The sequence below is a fragment of the Dermacentor silvarum genome, chromosome 9 (genome assembly GCF_013339745.2).
Source record: "Dermacentor silvarum isolate Dsil-2018 chromosome 9, BIME_Dsil_1.4, whole genome shotgun sequence".
Classification (NCBI taxonomy): Eukaryota; Metazoa; Arthropoda; class Arachnida; order Ixodida; family Ixodidae; genus Dermacentor; species Dermacentor silvarum.
Window position 1 is genome coordinate 158,370,258 of NC_051162.1, and position 21,561 is coordinate 158,391,818.

The window sequence follows — 21,561 nt, forward strand, 5'->3', positions numbered from 1 at the left end:
CAAAGTTTGGTTAAAGTCTGCAGGCCATCAAAACGCCAGCAGCCGCGCTTTCGTAGCGTGCAATGTGCAGGCGGCGCTCCCCGACGGCCGAAAATGGGCCTCATTTCCAAACTCGACTCGCACTGCAAGTGTAGTCAACACCACCTAGACTTATCTTGATGCAGTGCGGCCGTTACAGTTTCTCTGTGAGAAATATTGGCACCAGTCACAGAGCACTTTTTATAAGTCGTAGGGGGCATCCCGTACAGGTGACCACAAAAGTTTACGGGACGTGGGTTTCACGACAAACTTTAATTTGCGCTCGTTAATTGCGCTTTAATTGGCGCTTCTAAATTGACTTATTACTGCGTAGGTCGCAAAGGCAACAGCACAAAGAAGTTACTTAAATTTCGACGCTATGTGCCCGGGAATTTTCGGGAATTCAGCTTTTTTCGCAAAGACCGTCTCCCGCAATCTTTTGTGGCCGACTGTACGTGTTCTATGAGCATATGTGTATGTGATAAGTGATATGTCGCACGGCTTCTCAGTGTCTACGTCGGAAAATACACCCCCCCCCCCCGCCTTCCCGCCCCTGAAGTCACCGTCGACATCAGTCACGTGTGCAGTCGCATCCTCCGTGACGTCACCCTCGCCACGTGAAACGCAAACCGAGGTCGATATAACAGCCACCTTTCCCCACGAGGAGTCTGCAAGCAGTCTACTCTAGGCTATATGTAATTATGAGCAACTCAATGAAGAATGTTCTGCATTTGCTTTGCCACCCTATTCGCCCTTTACCATCGTCTACAACTTCGATCGTGTTCTCATCTTTCCCACTCTTCCCGTCCCTCAGAAAGAAGTGCCAAGTCCGAAGCATATCTTTCAGACTTACCTCTCCGTCTTGAGATCATTAAAGTCGGTCTCTCTGTCTCAATAGACAATTCTCTGTCTTCCTCTGATCCGGCGCTCTCAATCTACAATAGCCACAAACAGCTGTAGGTCAATAAAGTCATTACGGAAGCAAAAAAAAAAAAAGGCTGCTTTTATTGAATGTGGCTCTCGTTGACTGATTTTATACACTGAAAACAACTCATTTAATCCAGTGCGGTGACCATAGCAGCACTGATTTTTTTTTTGTGTATTTCGGGGAAGAGAGAGACGAGAGAAAGGTAAAAGGCATGATCGGTAAACAAAACAGAATGCCCTGCTTGCTACCCTACCCTAACTATAATCTCGCACACTTATATATACCCTAACTGGGGGATGGCAGAGTCTTGTATGCCACTGTAGTTTTATCTTACGTTGAGATTATTTTTTTAGACCAGAAGTTAGAATAGAGGTGTACGCGGCGCCTTTAACAGGGGCAAACGTATTTTTAAATAAACTAATAACAGAGTATGCCCGCCTTTCGAAACGTATATTTACCGGAAAGTTGATTCGCCTCTTATTTAGCATGGCTTGAGGAACGTAATCATTTTTCTTTTTCTTCAAATAATTGGAAAAGAACAGCTTAAACTGATTTAGAGCGTCGCTTTACTGTCCCTTCAAGGCATCTTTTTGGCCATGTAGATTCATTTTTTTTATTGTATTCCTTTCCTGCTGGAATGCGGTCTCTAATTGCAGAAGAGCGCGGCAGAAACTACAAACAGGTCTACCACAACAACAATCACTTACTTGTTGCAAAACTAACCTTCAGTCGTTTATGTTTCCATCGCCAAATCAACGAAGATCCAATCGAATTGCGCGGTCGGAAGCAATTTTTTCTTTCATACTATGTTTAAAATATACACCTTTCCTGACTCCTACGATAGTTATGGGGTCCCTAATTCATAATATGCCCAATTAATTATTCGTGCAATAAATATAACACGCCCTATCGGGCGCATCAGAACATTACACCCTGGTCACCGTTAACATATTGATCTACCACGGTGTCTACCACGTGGTTAGCATAAAGGTTATATCAACGCACGTGGAAATTCGTACGCGTACGTGCACGTACGTGCGCGTGTGTTTGTGTGTGTGCGCGCGTCGGTTCGCGCAAGATTCCAAGTTCAAGGAAGACGGAACAGGGCCGCACCCACCTCTCATTCCCTAGCTCGCTCTATTGCAGGTGTTTCCACTGCACTTCACGGCAAAGTGGAGGCTCGGGTGAGTTAGGCTATTCATGCCCCCTTTATTCTCAAGCGATCTTCAACTCGAAGCTCTTTCTCCGCTCCACCGAGTTGAGCTAACGCCTCCTAGATAGCACAAGGCCGGTCTACTTCGATCCGTAAAGCCATACTACCTGGCCCCACTGCCACAGAATCTAATGGGGGCACTCCCGAGTATGCCGCGGTCATTTTGACGTCACCACTTTCGTCACGGTGGGCTTGGCAATGGCAATTTGGGTTCAAGTAGCAGGGAGTCATAAAGCAGAGTGCGCAGACCTGGCATCTAGGAGGCGTCGGTTGAGCACAGTGCCTCCCCTTGACTGCAGGAGACACTACGATTCTCAAGACTTGCCGTGGAGTGCCACTAAAGCACAGAGACCACCTCTGCCGAAAGGTGGTGCTGCCATCCACTTTCGTGAGTCCAGGTGAAGGGATGAGTGGAGGAACATGCGCAAGGACGTGACGCAACACACAATGGCACACGTATTCAGCGCTGACTGTCAACTAAAATATTTATTGACGACACATGTGATGTAAGCATCGGTCGCATTAAAACGCCATCAAACGAGCTTTTCTTTTCTTTTTTTTTCAGTGACGATGCGTCAACTCTGTGATTTGATTTGTAACGTCTTTTTTAAAAGAGAAGTCCCGACTGCCTTAAGCATTAGAGGTGTGTGTGGTGGTTGCCCCCTACGGTGACCTTGGTTGCTCGTGTCTTCGTGGGCGGTTCCCCAGGAGACACTAGCCTAGTCCGTATCCATCGTCGACGAATTCGATAAGGTTCGGTAACGATTAGGAAACATTTGGCGAGGTCGAATCCAATAGTCCAACGTGGCTGGCTAGATATCTGCAGGTATTTCGTTCATGAAGCGTTCGCGGGCTGCCGCGTGCTTAGGACAATCCTACATCGAGAACCCGACCAACGACTGAGCGACCAACCGACCCAGGCGAAACCACGGCTCCCAAGTTCTAAAGCGAAGAAAACTTCGCTTTAGAACTTGGGAGCCGTACATGAGAAACAATAGAACTGTGGACGCGAAGACGTGTTTCAATTTCAGACACCGCAAATTACGCTAGCATTAGCATGCGAAGTATGAGTTTCGATCGCAGCGCAGTACGATCGAAATCGTGCCTGTAATCGTGCCTGTAACTGTGCTAACGGCGACTTTGCCTTTGCTGACGCTTCCTTTGCCTTCAATCCGCCGTCCTGCCATGTATGCAAGCTGCCACGATGGAAGAGCGTCAATTAGCCTATTATCCGCGTGTTTCGTCACGGCGTTGGCTTTACGCTTTGTGTGTCTCCTCTTTTATTGCGATAGAAATTATATGGAGGCTGAAGGCGAATTTCTGCCTTTGCCGTCGTCGTCGCCACGAGGTTCCGTATAAGGTCCAAGAGCGATAACACCGTCACCGCGCACTCGACGCTGTGTGTATACGAGTGAAAGCGTGCGAGGGAAGCCGATGAGCGCACCTCAATCTCGTCCGCGCGAAAGAGAAGAAAGCGGGGAGGAAGTGCGCCATCTTTCGCCGCGCACGAGGCACCCAACGTTGTGAGGCGTCGGGGGGAGTGGAGGGAAGGGGGACGGCATTTTACTCCGGCTGCAACTACGCATGTGGCGGATGCGCGCGGTCGCGCGGCTGTATCTTGAGAGCGATCTGCGTTAGGGGCGCAGTCTATAATACGTGCGTTCGCGGCTCGTAGCTTTGTGCGTGCTGTGTGTTCTCGGCGCCCAGTTAGCGTTGAAGCGATAGACAACAGCACGAAGGTCACTGCGCTCGCTGCTGCTGCCGCGTTTCCTCACGCCAGCGTTTTGACAGCGAGTGTGCGCGGCCATCGAGTGTGAAGTGTTCATGTTTGATGTGCGCGCTGACACTATGCCTGTTAATTTAGTTACCAAGCGAATGTTTACAAGTCGATACGGCCGATATAAAAGTACCATCCTTACATTCGCATGGCTCTCTGCTAATTTGCTATCGCAATCGACGCTTCGCCTTTCGGGCGACACTACACCTTTTTTATCATTCCATCTCCCCTCTGGGCTTTTGCGCGAGAGTACAAATGTAAGCTCTGCAGCTTCTGTACTCTGCAGAGCCCAGGTGAAGCCGGACAGCAGCTACGACTGGAAACATAAGACTAAGATTATGCTCTATAAACTTTCGCGCGAGTATACCTCGAGTTTCGCTATCATATAAACAAAGTAATTTCCTCGCCAGACGAACTTGGTCATTGCCTTTCCTGATGCCGCATTGTCACGTATTTTTGATACATCTTATGCTATTGACTACTGTTGTTTTGTTTTTTCTAATGCCATCAGACTTTATTGGCAGGCTTACAACAGCGGACCCTTCTGAACAGACACTGGGTTAATCTCCCCTTCGTTATCTTGGCCCAACTTTTTTCGTGTAGCATATCTTCTATTTTAACCTATATCGCTAATAGATTACACCTCGCTATGTCATTCATCTATTCTCTCCGCTTTTTTCCTTAGTAGGTTTAACTGCTCCGATACCTACATAGCGTGTAGCGATGATGAATATTTTAGTTGCGAATCAGCGCTGTGCGCGCCAGTCATTATTTGTCTTGTCCTTGTAGAAGTTCACGCATTCGGGTTGCAGGCATGACGCGTGGGTCACCACGGGCCTCAAGCTGTTCGCTTGCTTGACATCTCTTTTCAAGAGTTTCCGTTATGTCTAGTTGTCGGTTAAGGTGATTAGGTTAGGTAGGCAGGCAACGTACGACTTAAAACTGTGCCGGGAAATATTTTTGAGCAACACTCACATTTTATTATGAATCTCCATGCGATGTTCACCACTAAAATGATGCTCCCCATGAAAGCAGCACCTTAAGTAATCCCCAATATCGTTTTTCACTCGAGTTGTATTGGGCACGGTATTCCATCGACCCTCCTCGATGAAGGAGTTTTAGGGAAACAGGGTATTAAGTAATAACTGATCGGCGTGCCAGCGCGTTACCGCAAAATCTGAAGAGTGACAAGGAGGTGACAGAAAACAACACTTGTTGTTAGGTGACAAGTGCTTCGTCCGTTTCCATCCGTTTGGTTGTATGCTCAATGCCGCTGAAAGCTATAAATGAAAGTAGTCCCTGACGCGAATGTACATATGCAGTGGTTTCTTCGAGTCCAGTTCACAGTTAGTGCGCTCGTGAAGCTGGCAGCAACATGACAGATTAATACTCGGAGACTTAACATTTGCTGCTGGATGCTGAGAAGAGCGAAACTAATGATTTTCGCACTGGAACTGCCACGCGCAATTTGTCACAACGTCTGAAGGATGTCGCAATAGATGACGTAAGGTGCGGCAAATAAAGCCCGTCATCGTTACGTCTACCCTCTTGAGCGTCGCAATGCTTTTTTTGAGCACCAGCGACGCCGCCAGGATTGCATTTGCCACCACACGTCACTATCACCGAAGTTCTAGCTGTGCTTCCATGTCAGTTGTATCGGTGTTTGACGCAGATATAACGCAGATTTATCTGCGAGTGGGTGGTATCTGTTGAATCTATGACGTGATAAGATTGAGCAGGGCTTGAGAGAATCGTTCATGTCGAGGTGTCGGAGCAAGGGTACAGGCTGTAGTCCACCCGAAACTGGGTCCGTTGGTCGGAGCTGCCGCTGCTGACGATGTAAAAGACAAGGGGGCCTTGGACGGACACTGAAAAAGGGGGGAGAAGACTCGTCAGCGCGTCTTTGAAAACTGTTTATACGCATTAAAGGCATCCGCAAAACACATCGTCAGCTAAAACATTATGCAGATACCAGCGAATATGATTGTTAAAGTGAGCAAATAGCTTTCTGAATCCACTGGATTATCTGTTGAGAAATATTTGGTGCAATGTTTAACCCTTCCGCTGTGGTCATGGTGTCGGCACACCGTTGGTAAGCTTTGCATCGATTTCGTTTCTTCTCGTTTATCGGCGGTTATGGCGGCCGAGCCTCACGTACGCCGCTTCTCCAACTTTTGTACCTTTTTCTGACACATTCATTGCAGCTACACACTGGGGAACCACTTCTCCAAAACTCTCGATCAAGGAGCTTTACCTCTGGCGTGACGCCAGCGCCTTTCCGACCTATCAGCAAAGTCCGGAGACCGACGGCGCCTTTCCCTCTCCCCCAGTGACCTACAATTTTTTTTCCACTGGCTCCGCCTCCGTGGCAGCCCTCTCCTCCTCGTTACGGCGTTGTCCTCTTTTCATTCTACAGCGGAGAAAGTCCGCCGCTAGCAGCAAGAACAACGTTTGAAAAAATCCAAAGAAGGCTATTGGCTCGAAAAGCAGATTCTTTAAACGGACACTAGATAAAGACACCAAAACAGTTTACAGTTATAAAGAGTTCTTTAAAAATGATTTTTTTTTCGTTAATGTAGTAAAATGGTGATCATAAGAAGGGATAACAACGGTCAATTTTGTTAAAGTTCGCGCCGACACCACAGACGTCACTGTGACGTGATGGATTTCGAACTACTTTTGTGTATTGGGCCGTTGTGGCCCAGTAATTGCTTTTGAAACTTGCTAAGTTCAGTCTTTCGCTCTTTTAGAACACAATGTATAGCTCATATCCATGACGTCACAACGAGCTAATGCGGAAACTTCAAGGCGGCGTCGCCACCCTTCTTTTTTTTTTTTCGTCTTTCATCGACCACCGTGCCTCACAGTCAGCTCGATTTTATAAATTTCATTATCTAAAATTTAATCTATATAAGCCATTCACAATATTTATTTCACAATGAATAGAAACCTTTACGGGAGCCTTTCACATTTCATCCTCGTCAGGCTTAGTTGGGGAAGAGAAAACGAACATCTTATTTACAGCAGTCACAATAAGACAAACTACACCGCTGAATATTAAATTTGACTTATTTTTCTGGTTTTAACTTCCGTGTTCGGGCGAATGCGAAATTGCTGCACGTGTGAGCTGCGCTGATTCAGTATCTGTGTCGAGAAAGCGAAAGCCCTGTGAAACTCCGCCGGAATACTTGGGGCTCCAACACAGGTGCAAAAGGTCCGCCCCTGTAGCTTTGAGCTCATTGCCGTGGGAAGTTGTGTGCGAGTTCAGTGGCTTTTTTTTTTTGCCTATAGTCGCGTAGTTTAGTAGAAATTCTTGCTGTACGAGTCGGTGCACGGCTATGTTAGGAAGAGTTGCGCAAACAAAAGGAAGAACAAAGGGGAAAAAAACGAAGTAGACGGAAAGAGCGCCTCTACTTCGTGCGTCGTCTACTTGGTTTTTTCGGGTGTTCGCCTTTTTGTTTGCGCAACTCTTCCTAACATCGTCTATAGTCGGAGCCAAGGTCAAACGATAATTCCAAGGTCACAGAGTTTGTCGCCGATGCGTGCACACCTCCATGCGCCCGCTCTCTGGCCTCTGTTAGCACGGCCCCTCCTTGCTCCACGCGCATGCGCGGAGTCCCGCTAGCCCACCGCTACATGGCTAGGCGCCTCCTCTCCTTACTCCACTCGTCAGTACGGGTGTGCGCGTTGTCCGTTTCGCGTAGGCCTCCACTAGCAGATACAACAATGGGCCCTCGAAAGTACCAATTGGAAGAGGGCACCGGCTCTGCAGATACTACAGTAGCCGGAGGCGTAATGTTACCAACCTCTCCAGCACGGCCTCGTTGTAACTCTAAATTTGCCTACCACTATTCATAATAATCTGAGATCATCACCGTCAGCCCTATATTTATGTCCACTGCAGGACAAAGTCCTCTCCCTGCAATCTCCAATTGCCCCTGTCTTGCGCTAGCTGATTCCAACATGCGCCTGCCAATTTCCTGACTTCATCACCCCACCTAGTTTTTCTGCCGTCCTCGACTGCGCTTCCCTTCTCTTGGTATTCATTCTGTAACCCTAATGGTCCACCGGTTATCCTTCCTACGCATTACATGGTCTGTCCAGCTCCATTTCCCCCTCTTAATGTCAATTAGAACATCGGCTATCCCCATTTGCTCTCCGATCCAAACTGCTCTCTTCCCGTCTCTCAACGTTAGGCCTAACATTTTTCGTTCCATCGCTCTTTGTGCGGTCCTTGTTCTCGAGCTTCTTTGTTGACCTCTAAGTTTCTGCCCCATATGTTAGCACCGGTAGAATGCAATGACTGTACACTTTCCTCAGATATTTAATCTCAGATACTCCCCCGCAGAAGCACGCGGTACACAAGACACTTACAAAACTTCGCAGCTACTCACTGTGTAGCACGACCGTTTGGTTTCCGCCACAGATCCTAACGGGCGCGGCCAGGCCGCGCCGGCTGTCGTATCCCGGCGGCAGCTGGATGAAATTGCTCCGGCACTCCTGAGCAGCAGCGCCGCCACTGTTGTTGTTACCGTTGCCACCGCTGCGGGTCGTCTCGGTCGGCGAGTACCGAGACACGGTGCGAATCTTGAGCGATATGGCCTGCAGCCAGCTGGGGCGCGCGATGCACACGGCGTAGTTGAGGGCGCGCACGAAGTGCAGCGCCTCCTCAGTGAACGCGAAGCTCCGGAAGGAGCCCCTGCAACCGCCGTGGTGCTGCAGGCAACCGGGTTGCGCTGCGGAGACGGAGAGAAAGGCGCTGATTAGAGAACACCGGTTACAAATCTCTTTCATATAACTCCCGTCGTTCGTGATGCACTTGGTCCATTGTTATACTAGGTCGCTGACCTCTTTAGTTCTCATTCCAATCTTTCTATTCCCCCTTTTCCCGAACCAGCGTGGCGTAACCAACTAGACGCTCTTCCGGTTATCACCCCTGCCTTCCTTCCGCCTCGTCATCCTTCTCATCTCTCCATCTTTCAAACATTAAAACGCTTGCGGCGAACGCTGCGTACGAAGGCGAGCTTTCTGGCAATGTTTTTTTTCTTTCCCCCGCATGTCTGGTGCCGCGGATTCGTGGAGGCGACGGCCATCTGGTTGTGCTGCCAGGAACCGAGCGCCGCTCTGTGATTTGCAGAAACGCGGCGCGCAGTAGTATGATTGGTAGAAAACGTTCGCTCATGGTCAACTCACGAACAACGCCGACGACACCGGATTTTCTGCGCCACGGGGCCTTTAAAGCTGTCGCTTTAACACTCTGTCGTTGAGACGTAATGGCGCGAAATAAAGGAGAAGAATAAAGACACGAAGAATGTACACCCGCGAGGAAAAGTTTACAGCCACAGGCTGGACAAACAAATAACTGAATTTAGACGTAGTTTAGAAGCACAAACTGAAGTTGGTGAGTGCTCTAGATAGATAACGAGGCCAAATTTGCACTGCAGACTCAAATTACAAGTTACACTCATGTGCGGAGAAGAAAATATGCTTTATCGCTGAGTCACTAGTCCGTTCACTTTTTCTCAGGGGTACATTACAGGCGCGAACATTTTACAGAGTTTACTTGTAGGAAGGTGTCACGCTTTTTAGGAATTATATTACTCGAAATTGGGGTCAAATGAAAAAAATAAAAGCATGCGGGCAATTCGACCCTGTCCGGCACCTTTATGGACACCCGGTCACAAAGTATTACGGACCATGAAATCTGAGCAAAAGTTGAGTATCTCTGCAGCCTCACAACGCAACCTGGTGTTTGAATTTCGGCCTCGACTAGAATATGTTAACAACATTGTCGTATACAGTTTTACTGGCTACTGCTACATGCTGCTCGTGTATTGGACGTTTGCTGAGATTCCATGGTCCGTAAACTTTTGTGGCCGGGTGTACAGTCGCCATCAATATGGCAGGGAACAGCGAATTCTTTTTGTTAAACTACGATAACTCGTTATGCATGGATTCAAATCTAGGAATTTGATACGTACCAATAAGTTCTCCTGATTAACTTTTTGTATAATTGAACACTACTTTTATGGAGGGCATGTGTGTACAGACCTTACGGGCGCTTGAAAGAAAAAATAGGTGTTCCTTTCATATTGATGACGACTCTGCATACATACGTATGTACGAGCGGCGCTGGTTAGCACCTTCTAGTAGCCGGCTAGGTTACGCTGACATGCAAGAAAATACCCAAGAAAGCAGACGGGGGAACAACCATCGCTATAGCTCTAACGGCGGAGCATCGTAAACGTCGCGAGTGTGGCTCGCCTACCACAGGTGACAAAATAACCTTTTTTTTTATTAGAGAGTGTCAAGTACAAATAAACGCGAGGAATAACAAAGGCACACGGCATACACAAGGCATACACTACTATCAACAACAGCTTGTATTATTGCGATAGCAATAATATGGACACTCCAAGCGCGTTTCTGCCGTTTCCGTCGTCGTATAGTCGTCGTTACCGTGAGGTTCCGTATAAACTTCAACGGCTATAACATCGTCGCCGCGTGCCGTATGCGCGTCTCACGCGCGCTTTCACTGAGAGCGAACGCACGGCGGAGGGCAAACGCTACGTCTTCCGTCGTGCGAAAGGCAGTGGGGGGATGGGAGGGAGGGGAGGCGACGTTTAGCTGCGGTCACAAATGCGTATGTTGCGACCGAGCGCAAGGGTAAATGGAGAATCAATCGCCCACGCGAAAGGAGGAAAGCCAGAAGGCAGCGCGGGAGGGAGGGGGCGCGGCTTCTACTCTGCCAGCAACTGCGTACTTGTACTTTGCGCGGCTGAGGGATGCGCGTGCGCAGTATCTTCAAAGCGATCTCCACACGGCCCTTACCTTTGTATGCGCTGTGCTTTCGCCGCTCAGTTTCCGTTGAAGCGATAGACCGCAAGAACCTTCGGTCGCTGTTGCGGCCGCTCTTGCTCACGCCAGCGTTTTGGCAGTGGTTGTGTGCGGTCATAGAGTGTGATCTATTCATGTTTGCTTGTGTGTGCTGACATTATGCTTGTTAATTCAGTTATTAAGCGAATGGGTCCAAGTTTATGCAGCCGATAAAACTACTATCCTTACTCCGTATAGCTCTCTACTAGTAAATTTGCTATCGCAATTGACGCTTCGTCTTTTGGCTGAAACTGCGACTTTTTACTTCCCCTATATTACACCGATCTAAAGTACCAGCGTCGCAGATCACGTGAACCGCCTTGCCATAAAAAGAAAAAAAAAATACAAACAAAACACAACAGAGCAGCCAAAGCCACTCGGAAGAGGCGAGAACTGGCACGGCTTGAGGAGGAGGAGGAGGAGGAATAAACTTTTATTGTGGAACCAGCACTTTAAGATGGCCGGGCCGAAGCCTCCCGTGAGGGGACGTCGAGGGCTTGCCTCGCCGCTGCCTCACGGGCGTGCTGGGTCGCCCAGGTTTGGTCGTCGAGGGTGGAGCTCCGCAGAGCCTCACGCAACCTCGACGAGAGGGTCGTGGTGTTAATGTGTGTGTACTGTGCTGGGCACTCCCACAGCATATGCGGAAGCGTAGCCGGGTGAGTGCCACAGCACCGGCAGTTGGGGGTATTGTAAACTTCAGGGAATATAAGGTGGAGGCGGGCGATTCTGTGTGCTGCTAATGTCCGCCTCTTCGAATAACCCAGCTCAACGATAAGAATTGTGCTACCTGCCACAGGCGATTGTTAAAAATTCCGTAAAGCTTAATTTTGAACACCCGGTATATATACAGAGAACGACAGACAAGACGAGAGCCACTAACCAATTGTCTCTCCTGCTCTGTGAATGTTTATCAGTTCGTGGCCTCTTTTCAAACAGCTATGTTTCACAGTGCTATTTCTCTCTCCGCTTGCATATTCCCTTCTTCATATCTACAAAGCCCGAGCCGTACTCGTCCTGGTCCCAGCTGCTTCTGCTTTGCTTGGCAGAGACGAGTCGCGCTCGTTAACTCAGTTCCCGCCGTGCGTTTGAGTTTAGGCTATGAGGACGTGCGCATTTCTGGAGTATCGAATATTCGAATCAGAAGATTCGAAGACGTTCCAAGATTCGAATACGAATTCGTATTCGATTCGATAATTCTCTACCCCAAGTCGCCGAATATTCGTTGTCGTGAGAATGTAATGGATAACATTTATTACGGCCTAAAGATAGAAAGCACGATGCAAGTGGGAACTGTTCCGAATTATTGTGCCGCAAGAGAGCCACGGTTGTTGCGCAGATGCGCAACTACTGCTCGATAATCTTCAGCCATCCAACATAAGGATGTTTCACCCTTATCCAGCCTTTGAATTCGTTGTCTTTATTTAGGCACACCAATTTATTATTTAGCCAAACTGAGCGTGTTTGCATCCCATGGTTAAGAGTACTTGTGTTTACATATGCAACTGTATACATGTATATCGTCTGCGGGTTTCCGAACTCATGTACAGATCGTGTTAGTGCCGATTGACTGCTTTTTGTGATACATTTGTGCCGTAATTTGGTTCAGATTTCGTGATCTGTTTTTTCGCCAAACGACGAAGAATAGCCGGGCGCCAACCTCTCCTATTAGAACATGTCCATAAAAAAAAACATTATAACAATGCATACCCTAACTTTGGTCCTTCACTATCTTTTAGCGCTAAACATGCTTACTGTTGCACCTTTACAGGCAAGGAAGTAGGGAGTCCATTACGGTACATGGTTCCTACCGCGCTCAAAAGCGGGGTGGAGTCGTCTCGAAATTAGAGCCAAAAAAGAAAAGCCTGCCTCATCGAACGTTCACCTGCTCCGAGAGAAATCGAAGGAACCACGTGATCTGGTTTCTGGCAAATCTCAGTCGCGCTCCCAGCTGAGAGTGCCTTTCGAAGAGAGTACAACTGAGAGTGCGGGTGATGATGATTATGCCGACGATAATTTAATGGCATCCCCTTTGAAACGGGGCTGTGACAAATAGTCACCTAATCTGCTTGTTTTAATTGGGTGTGCTATATAGGTTTTTTATTTATCATTTTCGTATACATCTCATTAATCTTTTTTTTTCATTAAAAATCTACCTTGTATGGCTACCTATGACTGTAACAGATCCGGTAGTATCAATCTCTTCCCCGCTTTCTTTACACCAATAATCTAAACGTATCTTGCTTATCTCGACTGCTGACCGGTTTATGCTTCCGTCCACTTCAAACCCAATCGCTTCTTGAAGGTGTACGTTACCTCCTATACTCACTGGGTGAATCCCTTCACATTCCATTAGGATGTGCTGAGTGGTCTTCGGATATTTGCTGCAGCATACAAATGTCTCACCTAGTTCCGATTATTTGCTCCGGCATGTTTTTGTCCTTATAGGCAACCGGCTCGAGCCTCAAACAGCAACGCACTGTCCTTTGCGTTATCGTACAAATTTTCCCTTCTAATTTGTTTCTTCTCATACAAGTAAATCTTCATTGTATTTTTTGTTTCCATTCTTTGCATCCAATTCACTGTCTCCGTTTCTCTCACTTTCTTTCTGATGACTCTTGGTTGTCTACGTACACTTTCAATTACCCTGTGAGAGTTAAAGTCCCTAAAAAAAATAAAGTAGCGCCATTCGTGTCGCCCATGCAGGCTCCTCCTCTCCCGCGTGTCTTGCAGATTGTAAATGGAGCCAGTTGAGGGGTGGCATGGCTGTTGGCCGAAAAGATGGGCTTGTTCAAATCTTTCCGCTAAACGGACTAGAGCGCTGCGGTCTAAAGCGATTCATTGGAAGAGTGTTCGAGAGATAAATACTGCAAGTATCATGCTTTGTAGACCAGTGAAATAATAAAAACACTTGCACTGCACAAAACATCACCTCAAGCAAGCAATACTCGATGCGAGAGCCGACCGTTTGCTTGCGGACGCGCTCGGCGCTGACGCTCTCGATGGCAGCGCCACTATCGCCGTGTAAACTCGGCGGCGCTAAGAATCTGCAAGCTTTTCAAGCACGACGCACTAGCTTTTCTGAAGGTAGTGAAGGCGCCATTTTGTCTGTCCACTGCGTTGTTTATTTTTGGCACGGCGTGCGAGTGTTTTGTGGCGGGCGTTCCACCGCGTTCGAGTCTGGCGCGTTGGCCCTGCACGTCTCGCGATGCCGACCTGCTGTGCCCGCAGTTGCAAAAACAGGTACGAGAATGGAAAGAAGCTGTTTTTCCTTCCGCGAGGAAAAGAAAATGCCGTTCGGCGAGAATTGTGGCTACAGCGTATTGGTCGGACTGACTTGAACTCTGCGTCGTCGCGGCTTTGTGAGGTAGTACGGGTGATCTGCCTTATCTTTTTGCTTGTATTCGTGCATCCAGTGTTGCGGTACGTTCAAGCTTGAGTCTCGCGCATGGAGCGTGTATCCACGTCGATGGTAAATGTGCATGCCAGTTGCAACATGTGCCGTGTATACGCTGCCTATGGCTTCATCCCGGGACGATCACCGCCGAAGACCTGCGAAACGATCGCGCGTTCCACAGACGACACCGGCGTACCGTTCGCCGAGCGGCTGCCCGAGCTCGGCCGCGCACCTGCGAAACGAGCGCGCGTTCCACAGACGACACCGGCGTACCGTTCGCTGAGCGGCTGCCCGAGCGCGGCCGCGCGCCGCTTTCGCTTTCGCGTCCGTAGTTTCCTCCTGGACGCTGTAGGGGCGCAGCTGCAGCTGCTGAGAGAGGAGGCAGAGGCGAAGGGGTGCGGTTGGCGCTACTTTATTTTTTTTAGGGACTTTAGTGAGAGTGCCTTCCGAACGCCCCGAGCGGGAGCGTGGCGCTATGAATGAACCAGACGAACGTGTTCCGAGTGCTCGTTTGTTTGACAAGCCACATGTAAACCACACTGCGAGAGCGCTTTAAACAGTTAGAAAGTCACCAATGAAATATGCAATTAGAATAAAGGCACTCAAGCTTAGTATGCCCCAAGCACCGACCGCTTTGCGCTTCCGGGTTGGGGTCGAACGCTTGCAATGCCATTACGGCTACAAAAGCAATTTGTAAAAGCAGTGGATGAGTTGTATGTGTTTATTTCTGTGCCTGTCAACAGCCCAGTAACCTGCTCGATAGTAGAAGTTCTATACTCGCGGACAAATTTCTGTGGCAATGAAGGGAAAGCTACGGGCGCGTGGATGCTGAACATGTGTTACCGCGCCAAGTAGTCCGGCAGCGTTTGACAGTGCTTTTGGTTGCTCGGAACAGACGCTGAATCGACGCAGCTTCCGCGTGCAACGGTTTCGCGTTTGCCCAGACGCGGAAGGGAAAAGCTGCAAAATAAGTAAACTGTAACACTCAGTGTTGTGTTCTGACTTATTTAACTGTTGCTAATAAGCTGTTTATGTTTTCTCTTCCCCAGCCTAAACCAACGTGGATTAAAACGTGGGGCTCTTTTCAGAAGCGCTCTCACTTGTGCGCGCTTTGTCTCCGTAGCTTCATTGCCACAGAAAGTTGTCCGCGAGAATAAATTTTTTTTTCATACAAATTCAGCCGCATTAGTTTTACTGGTTAGACAAGTACGTTCTAACCAGTTTTACTGGTTAGAACATTTTTGTAAACAGTAATTTCAGCAGTGCCACAAAGGACACATACTCTCCTTTTTTGTGGTTTGTGTGCCCTCCAGCGGGCTGTTAACACTTTTATTCCTCGATCGTTAATCGTAGCTGCAAAACTTAATTACAGACCTATCGCCCGGCTCTAGATCCTGGGCTGTTGTCGGCGTTGTGGGAAGGCGCAGGCGGAATGCCGCTCGGCTACCTTCTGAGGCAATGAAGGAAACAAATGACTGCGGTTTAACTCTTGTAAACCTAGTTATCAGGAGCGAAAGGCCTTTTTGGCCTAGTTTTGCATAGACTATGCGCACAGTGTTTCATTAATGCACGCTTCCGCGCTTGGCAAACTTCTCTATAACGTGCTAATCTGGCCTCCCTTTGCTCCGGTGTTTCAGCAGCCAACTTTTGCCTTTTCTTGAGATTTCGCAGCCTGCCGTCTATTTATATCTACTGTACGATTGGATTCAGCCTGCCGCTTGCGCTGGAGCGCACGCACAGACGGCCCAAGCCGCCGCGCCATCCACGGCGAGACTGAGCGCCAAAGCGTCGGCGAAGCAGCCGTTCAACTATGGTGGCTAGAAAGGCACCATAGTTCAACGCTCGCCTAGTCACGTGGTACCGCAGCGCCGAGGCTCCGAGCGATTGCAGCTGCGACGCCTTTCCGCAGCGTATCACATGGCGTGACGTCACACCTGCCACACTTGCGCCCCGGCGGCTCAAGGTCATTGCGACGCGATGAATGACCTTGCGAGACATGGCGTAGTAGAGCTTTCGCTCTGAAGGGGCAGATATACTCCGACGTAGCGTGCGCGCGCGCGCGCGGCACGGCGACATTACGTCGGCTGAAGCGCCACCCTCTACAATCCGACGGCTCCCGACGCGCTTGGACATCGTCCGGCTCCGAATAGATCCGCCTGCATTTCGCGCCGACCGCGCCGAACACGTTAGCACCGAGCGCCCGCTCTCGTCGCTGTAGCTATTCACCGCCAGTACAGAATGGCCGCTTCACACGAAAACGCGCGCGAAATCCGCACTACAGTTACTACAGTGCCTAGAATACATATTCTAGGCACTGTATCCGCACGAAACGAGGCAGACACTCCACAGGCACAGGTCCGAGTGGCGAATGGAATTGTTTCGCGGGTTCACGACAGATGGCGCGACGTTCTGCGCATTGACTGCGCATGCGCTTCTTCAGCTGCGGCCGCTGCGCCGCGTCGGAAGTGGTTGCACTGTAGAGAGCCGGACTTGCGCCTGGCGCGGTGTCGCCGACGTGACGTATCCGACCGCCAAAAGAACTTCTTCTTGGGCAAGTTGGTGCTGATATTTCCTAGGTGAACTTGTCTGTGGCGCGAAATGCATTTTGTGAAAAGGGGACAGAAGAGAAGAGACAGTGAAGCGCCATTTTTTTTTGCCAAACTACCAACTGTTTAATGACAGCGTCAGAGCATACAGAAAGAAAGTTAAGAGAGCCAAGGTATGACATGGAACTACATGGTCATGATAACATTTTTTTTCAAGAAAGCACATTTCTGCAGAATACAATGTGATGGATGTGTCACTAACACAATCAGACCCTTTCTTTTTAATAAAGTAAGCTTCCAACAACTTCCTCGAAGTTTTGTCGCCACTTTTGACGCATCAGAGGCAGTGATTGGCGCTTCACTGTCTCTTCTCTTCTGTCCCCTTTTCACAAAATGCATTTCGCGCCACAGACAAGTTCACCTAGGAAGTATCCGACCGCAACCGCCGCCCGCCCGCGCGCCGAGAACGTCGGAGTATAACAGAGCCTTGAAAATAAATAAACAGTAGCTTACCTAACTTCTTGCTGCCGCAGCTGTACAGAACGATCCGGACTGACCACCGCCTCTCAAAGCCGGCTTTCGGGGTGGCCACATTCATAGACAGGAGGCTGTGCTCGTCGTTCTCCGGAAAGTGCATGACCACTGCGCAAATTCACATGCGTCAATTCACGAGAAACCGCTTACAATTTCATCAGAGATCTTTAGGAATAACGCGCTCAAGCGGATTTATACTCTCAAAGAGTAAGATCAGCGACAGTACGCATGCGCAGAACGCTTAAATTAGATAGCGAGTTTTCTAAGACTCCATATTAGAGTGATTCATTTGCATGCGCCGGTAAGCCCGCTAAGATGGGCATCTAGTTGTGGCAACGTAGTGAGAAAGCCGTTAAACTTAGGGAGCTTTTGCTAACTTTAACGACAACTTCGTATTTCCTAGCGACAAGTTTAGTGACAATTTAGTAAAGTAAGATAGCCAGTAAGCGTAGAATTATTCAACGGACCGTCACTAATTTTCGTGCCTGACTCCCATTGTATCCCAAAGGAAATACATATTCCATTTAATTTATTAATACTGTGAAGTCCCATTACTGAGACAGGAGCGGAAAGGTAAAAAATAGAAAAATAACAAAATCTGCGGATCCCACGCACTGTGGGAATCGATGTAACCGAAGCTTCCTGTGCTATTTGTTTTGATTGACGATAATTAGCGGTGATGATGACGGCGAACGTTGAATTTCTTCAGCGTTTAGCGCAATACGAGAGTGGTAAAGGTTGCCTTGCGTGCTCGTTTGTCTGCGTAGTGCACAGAACAAACAGGGAGACGTGTTTGCTTGAGGCGTTGTTGTCCGCCATTATTCAATACCCCTGAGAAGGCTAGCATTGTCATTGCCTCACACGACACATCGCATCGCGGCAGAAGTGTGAAACTTTACTTGAATTACGGGACTGTACGTTGCCTAACCACAATCGGATTATAAGGCACGCCATAGTGGCAGACAACGGATTAATTTTGACCCCTTGAGGTTCTCTAACGAGTACTTAAATCTATGTACACAAGCATTTATCTATTTCGCCCCGTCGAAATGTGACTGCGGTGATAGTTAATGCCATAGCCGCAAAGCTACCACGATGGCCACAGAAGTGATGGAATGACGTGCGACGCTTAGATGGCACGGTGATATGATGTCGCCTAGACGCTACGGTGCTTTTATGCGGCTTTACGTTTGCAACGCCGTGCGTCAGTTGTCCGCTTGACAATTTCAATGGTGTTTATTTCTAACAAAAATAGCAGAAACGCACCATACCGTATACCTCGAACTTAAATTTATCCAGCTTCTCCTCAACCGCTTTTGTGCCTAGTAGTAGCATTCCATCGCCTTCTCACGTCCCCTTTTCCCCCTCCAGCTCTGCCCACAGCGAAGAGTGCGAGGGCTGTTTGTTATTCACTCGTTTCTTGACTGCACCTGTTCTAACCATTGTCTGCCTGCTCTCCCCAGCCTCCTCTCGGCCATTATATCCACCTCCCCTCTGGAATGTTGCACGTTGTAGAGAGGTAAACGCTGCAGTTTCTGCAGTGCCTTTGCGGGGGGTCACGGATAATTACAGCCGTCAATAGGGTATTGTGGCGACCCCCAGGGAGCTCCAGAGGGCTTTGCGCACCTGCGACGCGGTGCAAATGTCCAAACGAGCTTCTCGAGTCGCCTTTCCTGTCTGCCACGCTCCTGCCATGCATGTATGCACGCTTTGAACCACCTATAGACGCGGCATGCAAGACAGCAGCAGTGGAAAAGCCGAAGGAAGACGCAAAGAAATTTAAGCTTCGTAAAGCTTCGCTTTAAACCGTACTACATAAATGATACAAATGAACGTCTTGTCACCGACCAAACACGAAGAAGGACATAGATACACGTTTATCAATTTGGCAATTGTGGCCAATACTGGTCTATATATGTGCCTCTGTTTGTCGGTGCATCGAAAGATATACCGAAGATTAGTGAGCATCTGGATGCATTAGAACTGCTTTTCTAGCAAGGCACAATCTTAAGAGGACCCTGCACCACCTTCCTTAGAAGACTCAAAAACGCCTTGGAACGAGTATGGTACCTCCAAGGAAATATAAAACCGAATTTTTCTTTCTCAAAGAGACCCTAACACAGACCGCGATACCTACGAGCAGCGACATTTACAAATTCATCATTAAGCTACCCCATGATAAAAATTGCATCTCACAAAGGTCATTTGCTAAGGAACTGTGGCGACGTTTGCTTTCGTTGCGGACATACTGCCGCTTGCTCTTTTCCGATGCTTGCATGGCCGGAAGACGGGATCCTATCGTACAACTGTTGAAGAATTCAGTGTTGGACTCATCGCCGAAGAGCTTATCAAAAAGGTGCAGGTCATATCAACGCCAAGCTGCATCAATATTGCTTGGTTCCGACGAAGTCATGAAAGTGAGACAAATTCCAAAGCAAATGGGACAACGCGATTTCTTTAACGCGAAATCGGCCCGTCTGAGCTGGAAAGTTTAGTCACTTTAGATAAGTGAGACATACTCCGTGCGCTTAACACTCAACGTACAGTAAGCAGAAGCACCCCATAAGTTTGCCTATTCGGGTGGCTTTCATGCACCAAATACATTTCGCGGTTGGTTGTGAGCACATCACCGTGTCGCCCGCCAAAGATCAACACCAGTAGCATCACCATTAGCTAATAGAAGCCTAACCACTGCAAGTCATTCCAACACTATGTGAATCTGAATCATTTGGTGCGTACGCGTCGTATAAACTACCAGCTGAATCACTGAAATCAGCTGAAACAGACGACAGTACACAGAAGGACGAGGTCCACTGGAAGACTGATTGATTGATTCATGGGGTTTAATGTCCTACAGACATAAAAGGGCCTATGAATAACGCCGCAGTTGAGGGCTCAGAAATAATTTCGAACACCTTGGGTGTTCTAACGTGTATTTAAGTACACGAACGTAGAACAACAGAAAGTTGGGTTAGTTGGCAGGGATTCATGTTAGAAAAAAAAAAGTTTGGCGTGAACACAAATAAACAAGAAAAGGAGAAGAGACAACACAAACAAAAAAGTTAGGCGTGAACACAAAGACACAAGAAAAAGAGAACTGACAACACCGTTTGTGTTGTCCGTTTGACTGTTCTTGTGTCTTTGTGTTCTCGCCTAACTACTTTTCTAACATGAATAGAAAAAAAAATTTGGTGTGAACACATAGACACAAGAAAAGGAAAACGGACAACACAAACACCGTTTGTGTTGTCCGTTTTCTTCGTCTTGTGTCCGTGTGTGCAAGCCTAACTTTTTCTAAGATGCACACGACATTTCGTCCCGTAGAAATGCGGCCGCATTAACCGGGTATGAAACCCTCGACCCAGTACTTAGCAGCGCAACGCCTCATTCACTAGACCACCGTATCGGGCGACATAAAACGGGATGTCACACCATAGGATAGAGAAGTTAAGCAGAGCAGTCAAAATTATTTGAACACAAATACCGGAGATTAGTACCGTGTTGTCCGGCGTTGTGTCCGCACAACTCGGGCACGTACGAGTCGCTGCCGTTGACGAAGACCCGCAGGGAGTCGTTGAGGCAGCGTCCGGCCACCGGGGGCAGAAGGTGGAACTCCTCGAGTTCCAGGCGCAGCTGGCAGGTGGAAGCCGGTAGAAGCACCGTCAGCGAAACGTTTTTGCCGCCACCGAAAGGTTGCGGGAACTGGGGCTGGACGAAGTACGAGTTGTTGGACAGCGTCGTCTGCACATTGTCCCGCGCTTCGTCTGTCGGGAAAGATGTGCGTAGCATGGTTACAGAGTGGAATGCTTTAGCAATTGGCCGTAAACTTATTATAGAAAGTTATAGCGTATACAACTATAGCGTACGCTATACGCTATAGTAAAGCATACGCTAAGCAGCTCACGTTTATTACAGTTTTAGTTGGCCTGCGAGATCTTCCGATCTCAGAGGCCATATGCCGTCGGCGCGCCTATCTCCCGACTTCACCGATAGGTAGCGCTGACATCTAGAAGGTTTCTCTAGATATTAAAGGAGCCCATGACAACGTAGAAAGGAATTGTTATGAGATATTCTTAAGCACGAAGGCATAGATGACGATTTCGTGGAGCTGCTGAGGGAGATATACAGAGACAACCTAGTACAAATTGTATGGGAAGGTCGAAAAGGTAATGAAATGGCGGGAATACACCAAGGATTGAAGCAAGGATGTCCACTGTCTCCATTGTTCACGCTTTATGTCAAGGGTATAGAATGACGACTGGAAAACAGCGAATT

General features: G+C 48.4%; 1 protein-coding gene across 2 annotated transcripts in view; it reads right to left on the minus strand.

Annotated features, from left to right (window-relative positions):
* The window catches only part of LOC119464573 (uncharacterized), a 47,231-nt gene that overhangs the window by 8,376 nt on the left and 17,294 nt on the right, over positions 1-21,561 (minus strand). Inside the window, exons 3-6 of one of the 2 annotated variants that reach the window (XM_037725592.2) lie at positions 20,784-21,050; positions 17,266-17,394; positions 8,331-8,672; positions 4,894-5,804 (exon numbers count right to left, since the gene is read on the minus strand). In XM_037725592.2, coding sequence (XP_037581520.1) covers positions 5,692-5,804; positions 8,331-8,672; positions 17,266-17,394; positions 20,784-21,050 — 851 coding nt within the window. In that variant the 3' untranslated portion in view covers positions 4,894-5,691. Of the gene's footprint in view, positions 1-4,893; positions 5,805-8,330; positions 8,673-17,265; positions 17,395-20,783; positions 21,051-21,561 lie in introns of those variants that run through there. The other variant, XM_049656117.1, reaches the window with a different exon arrangement.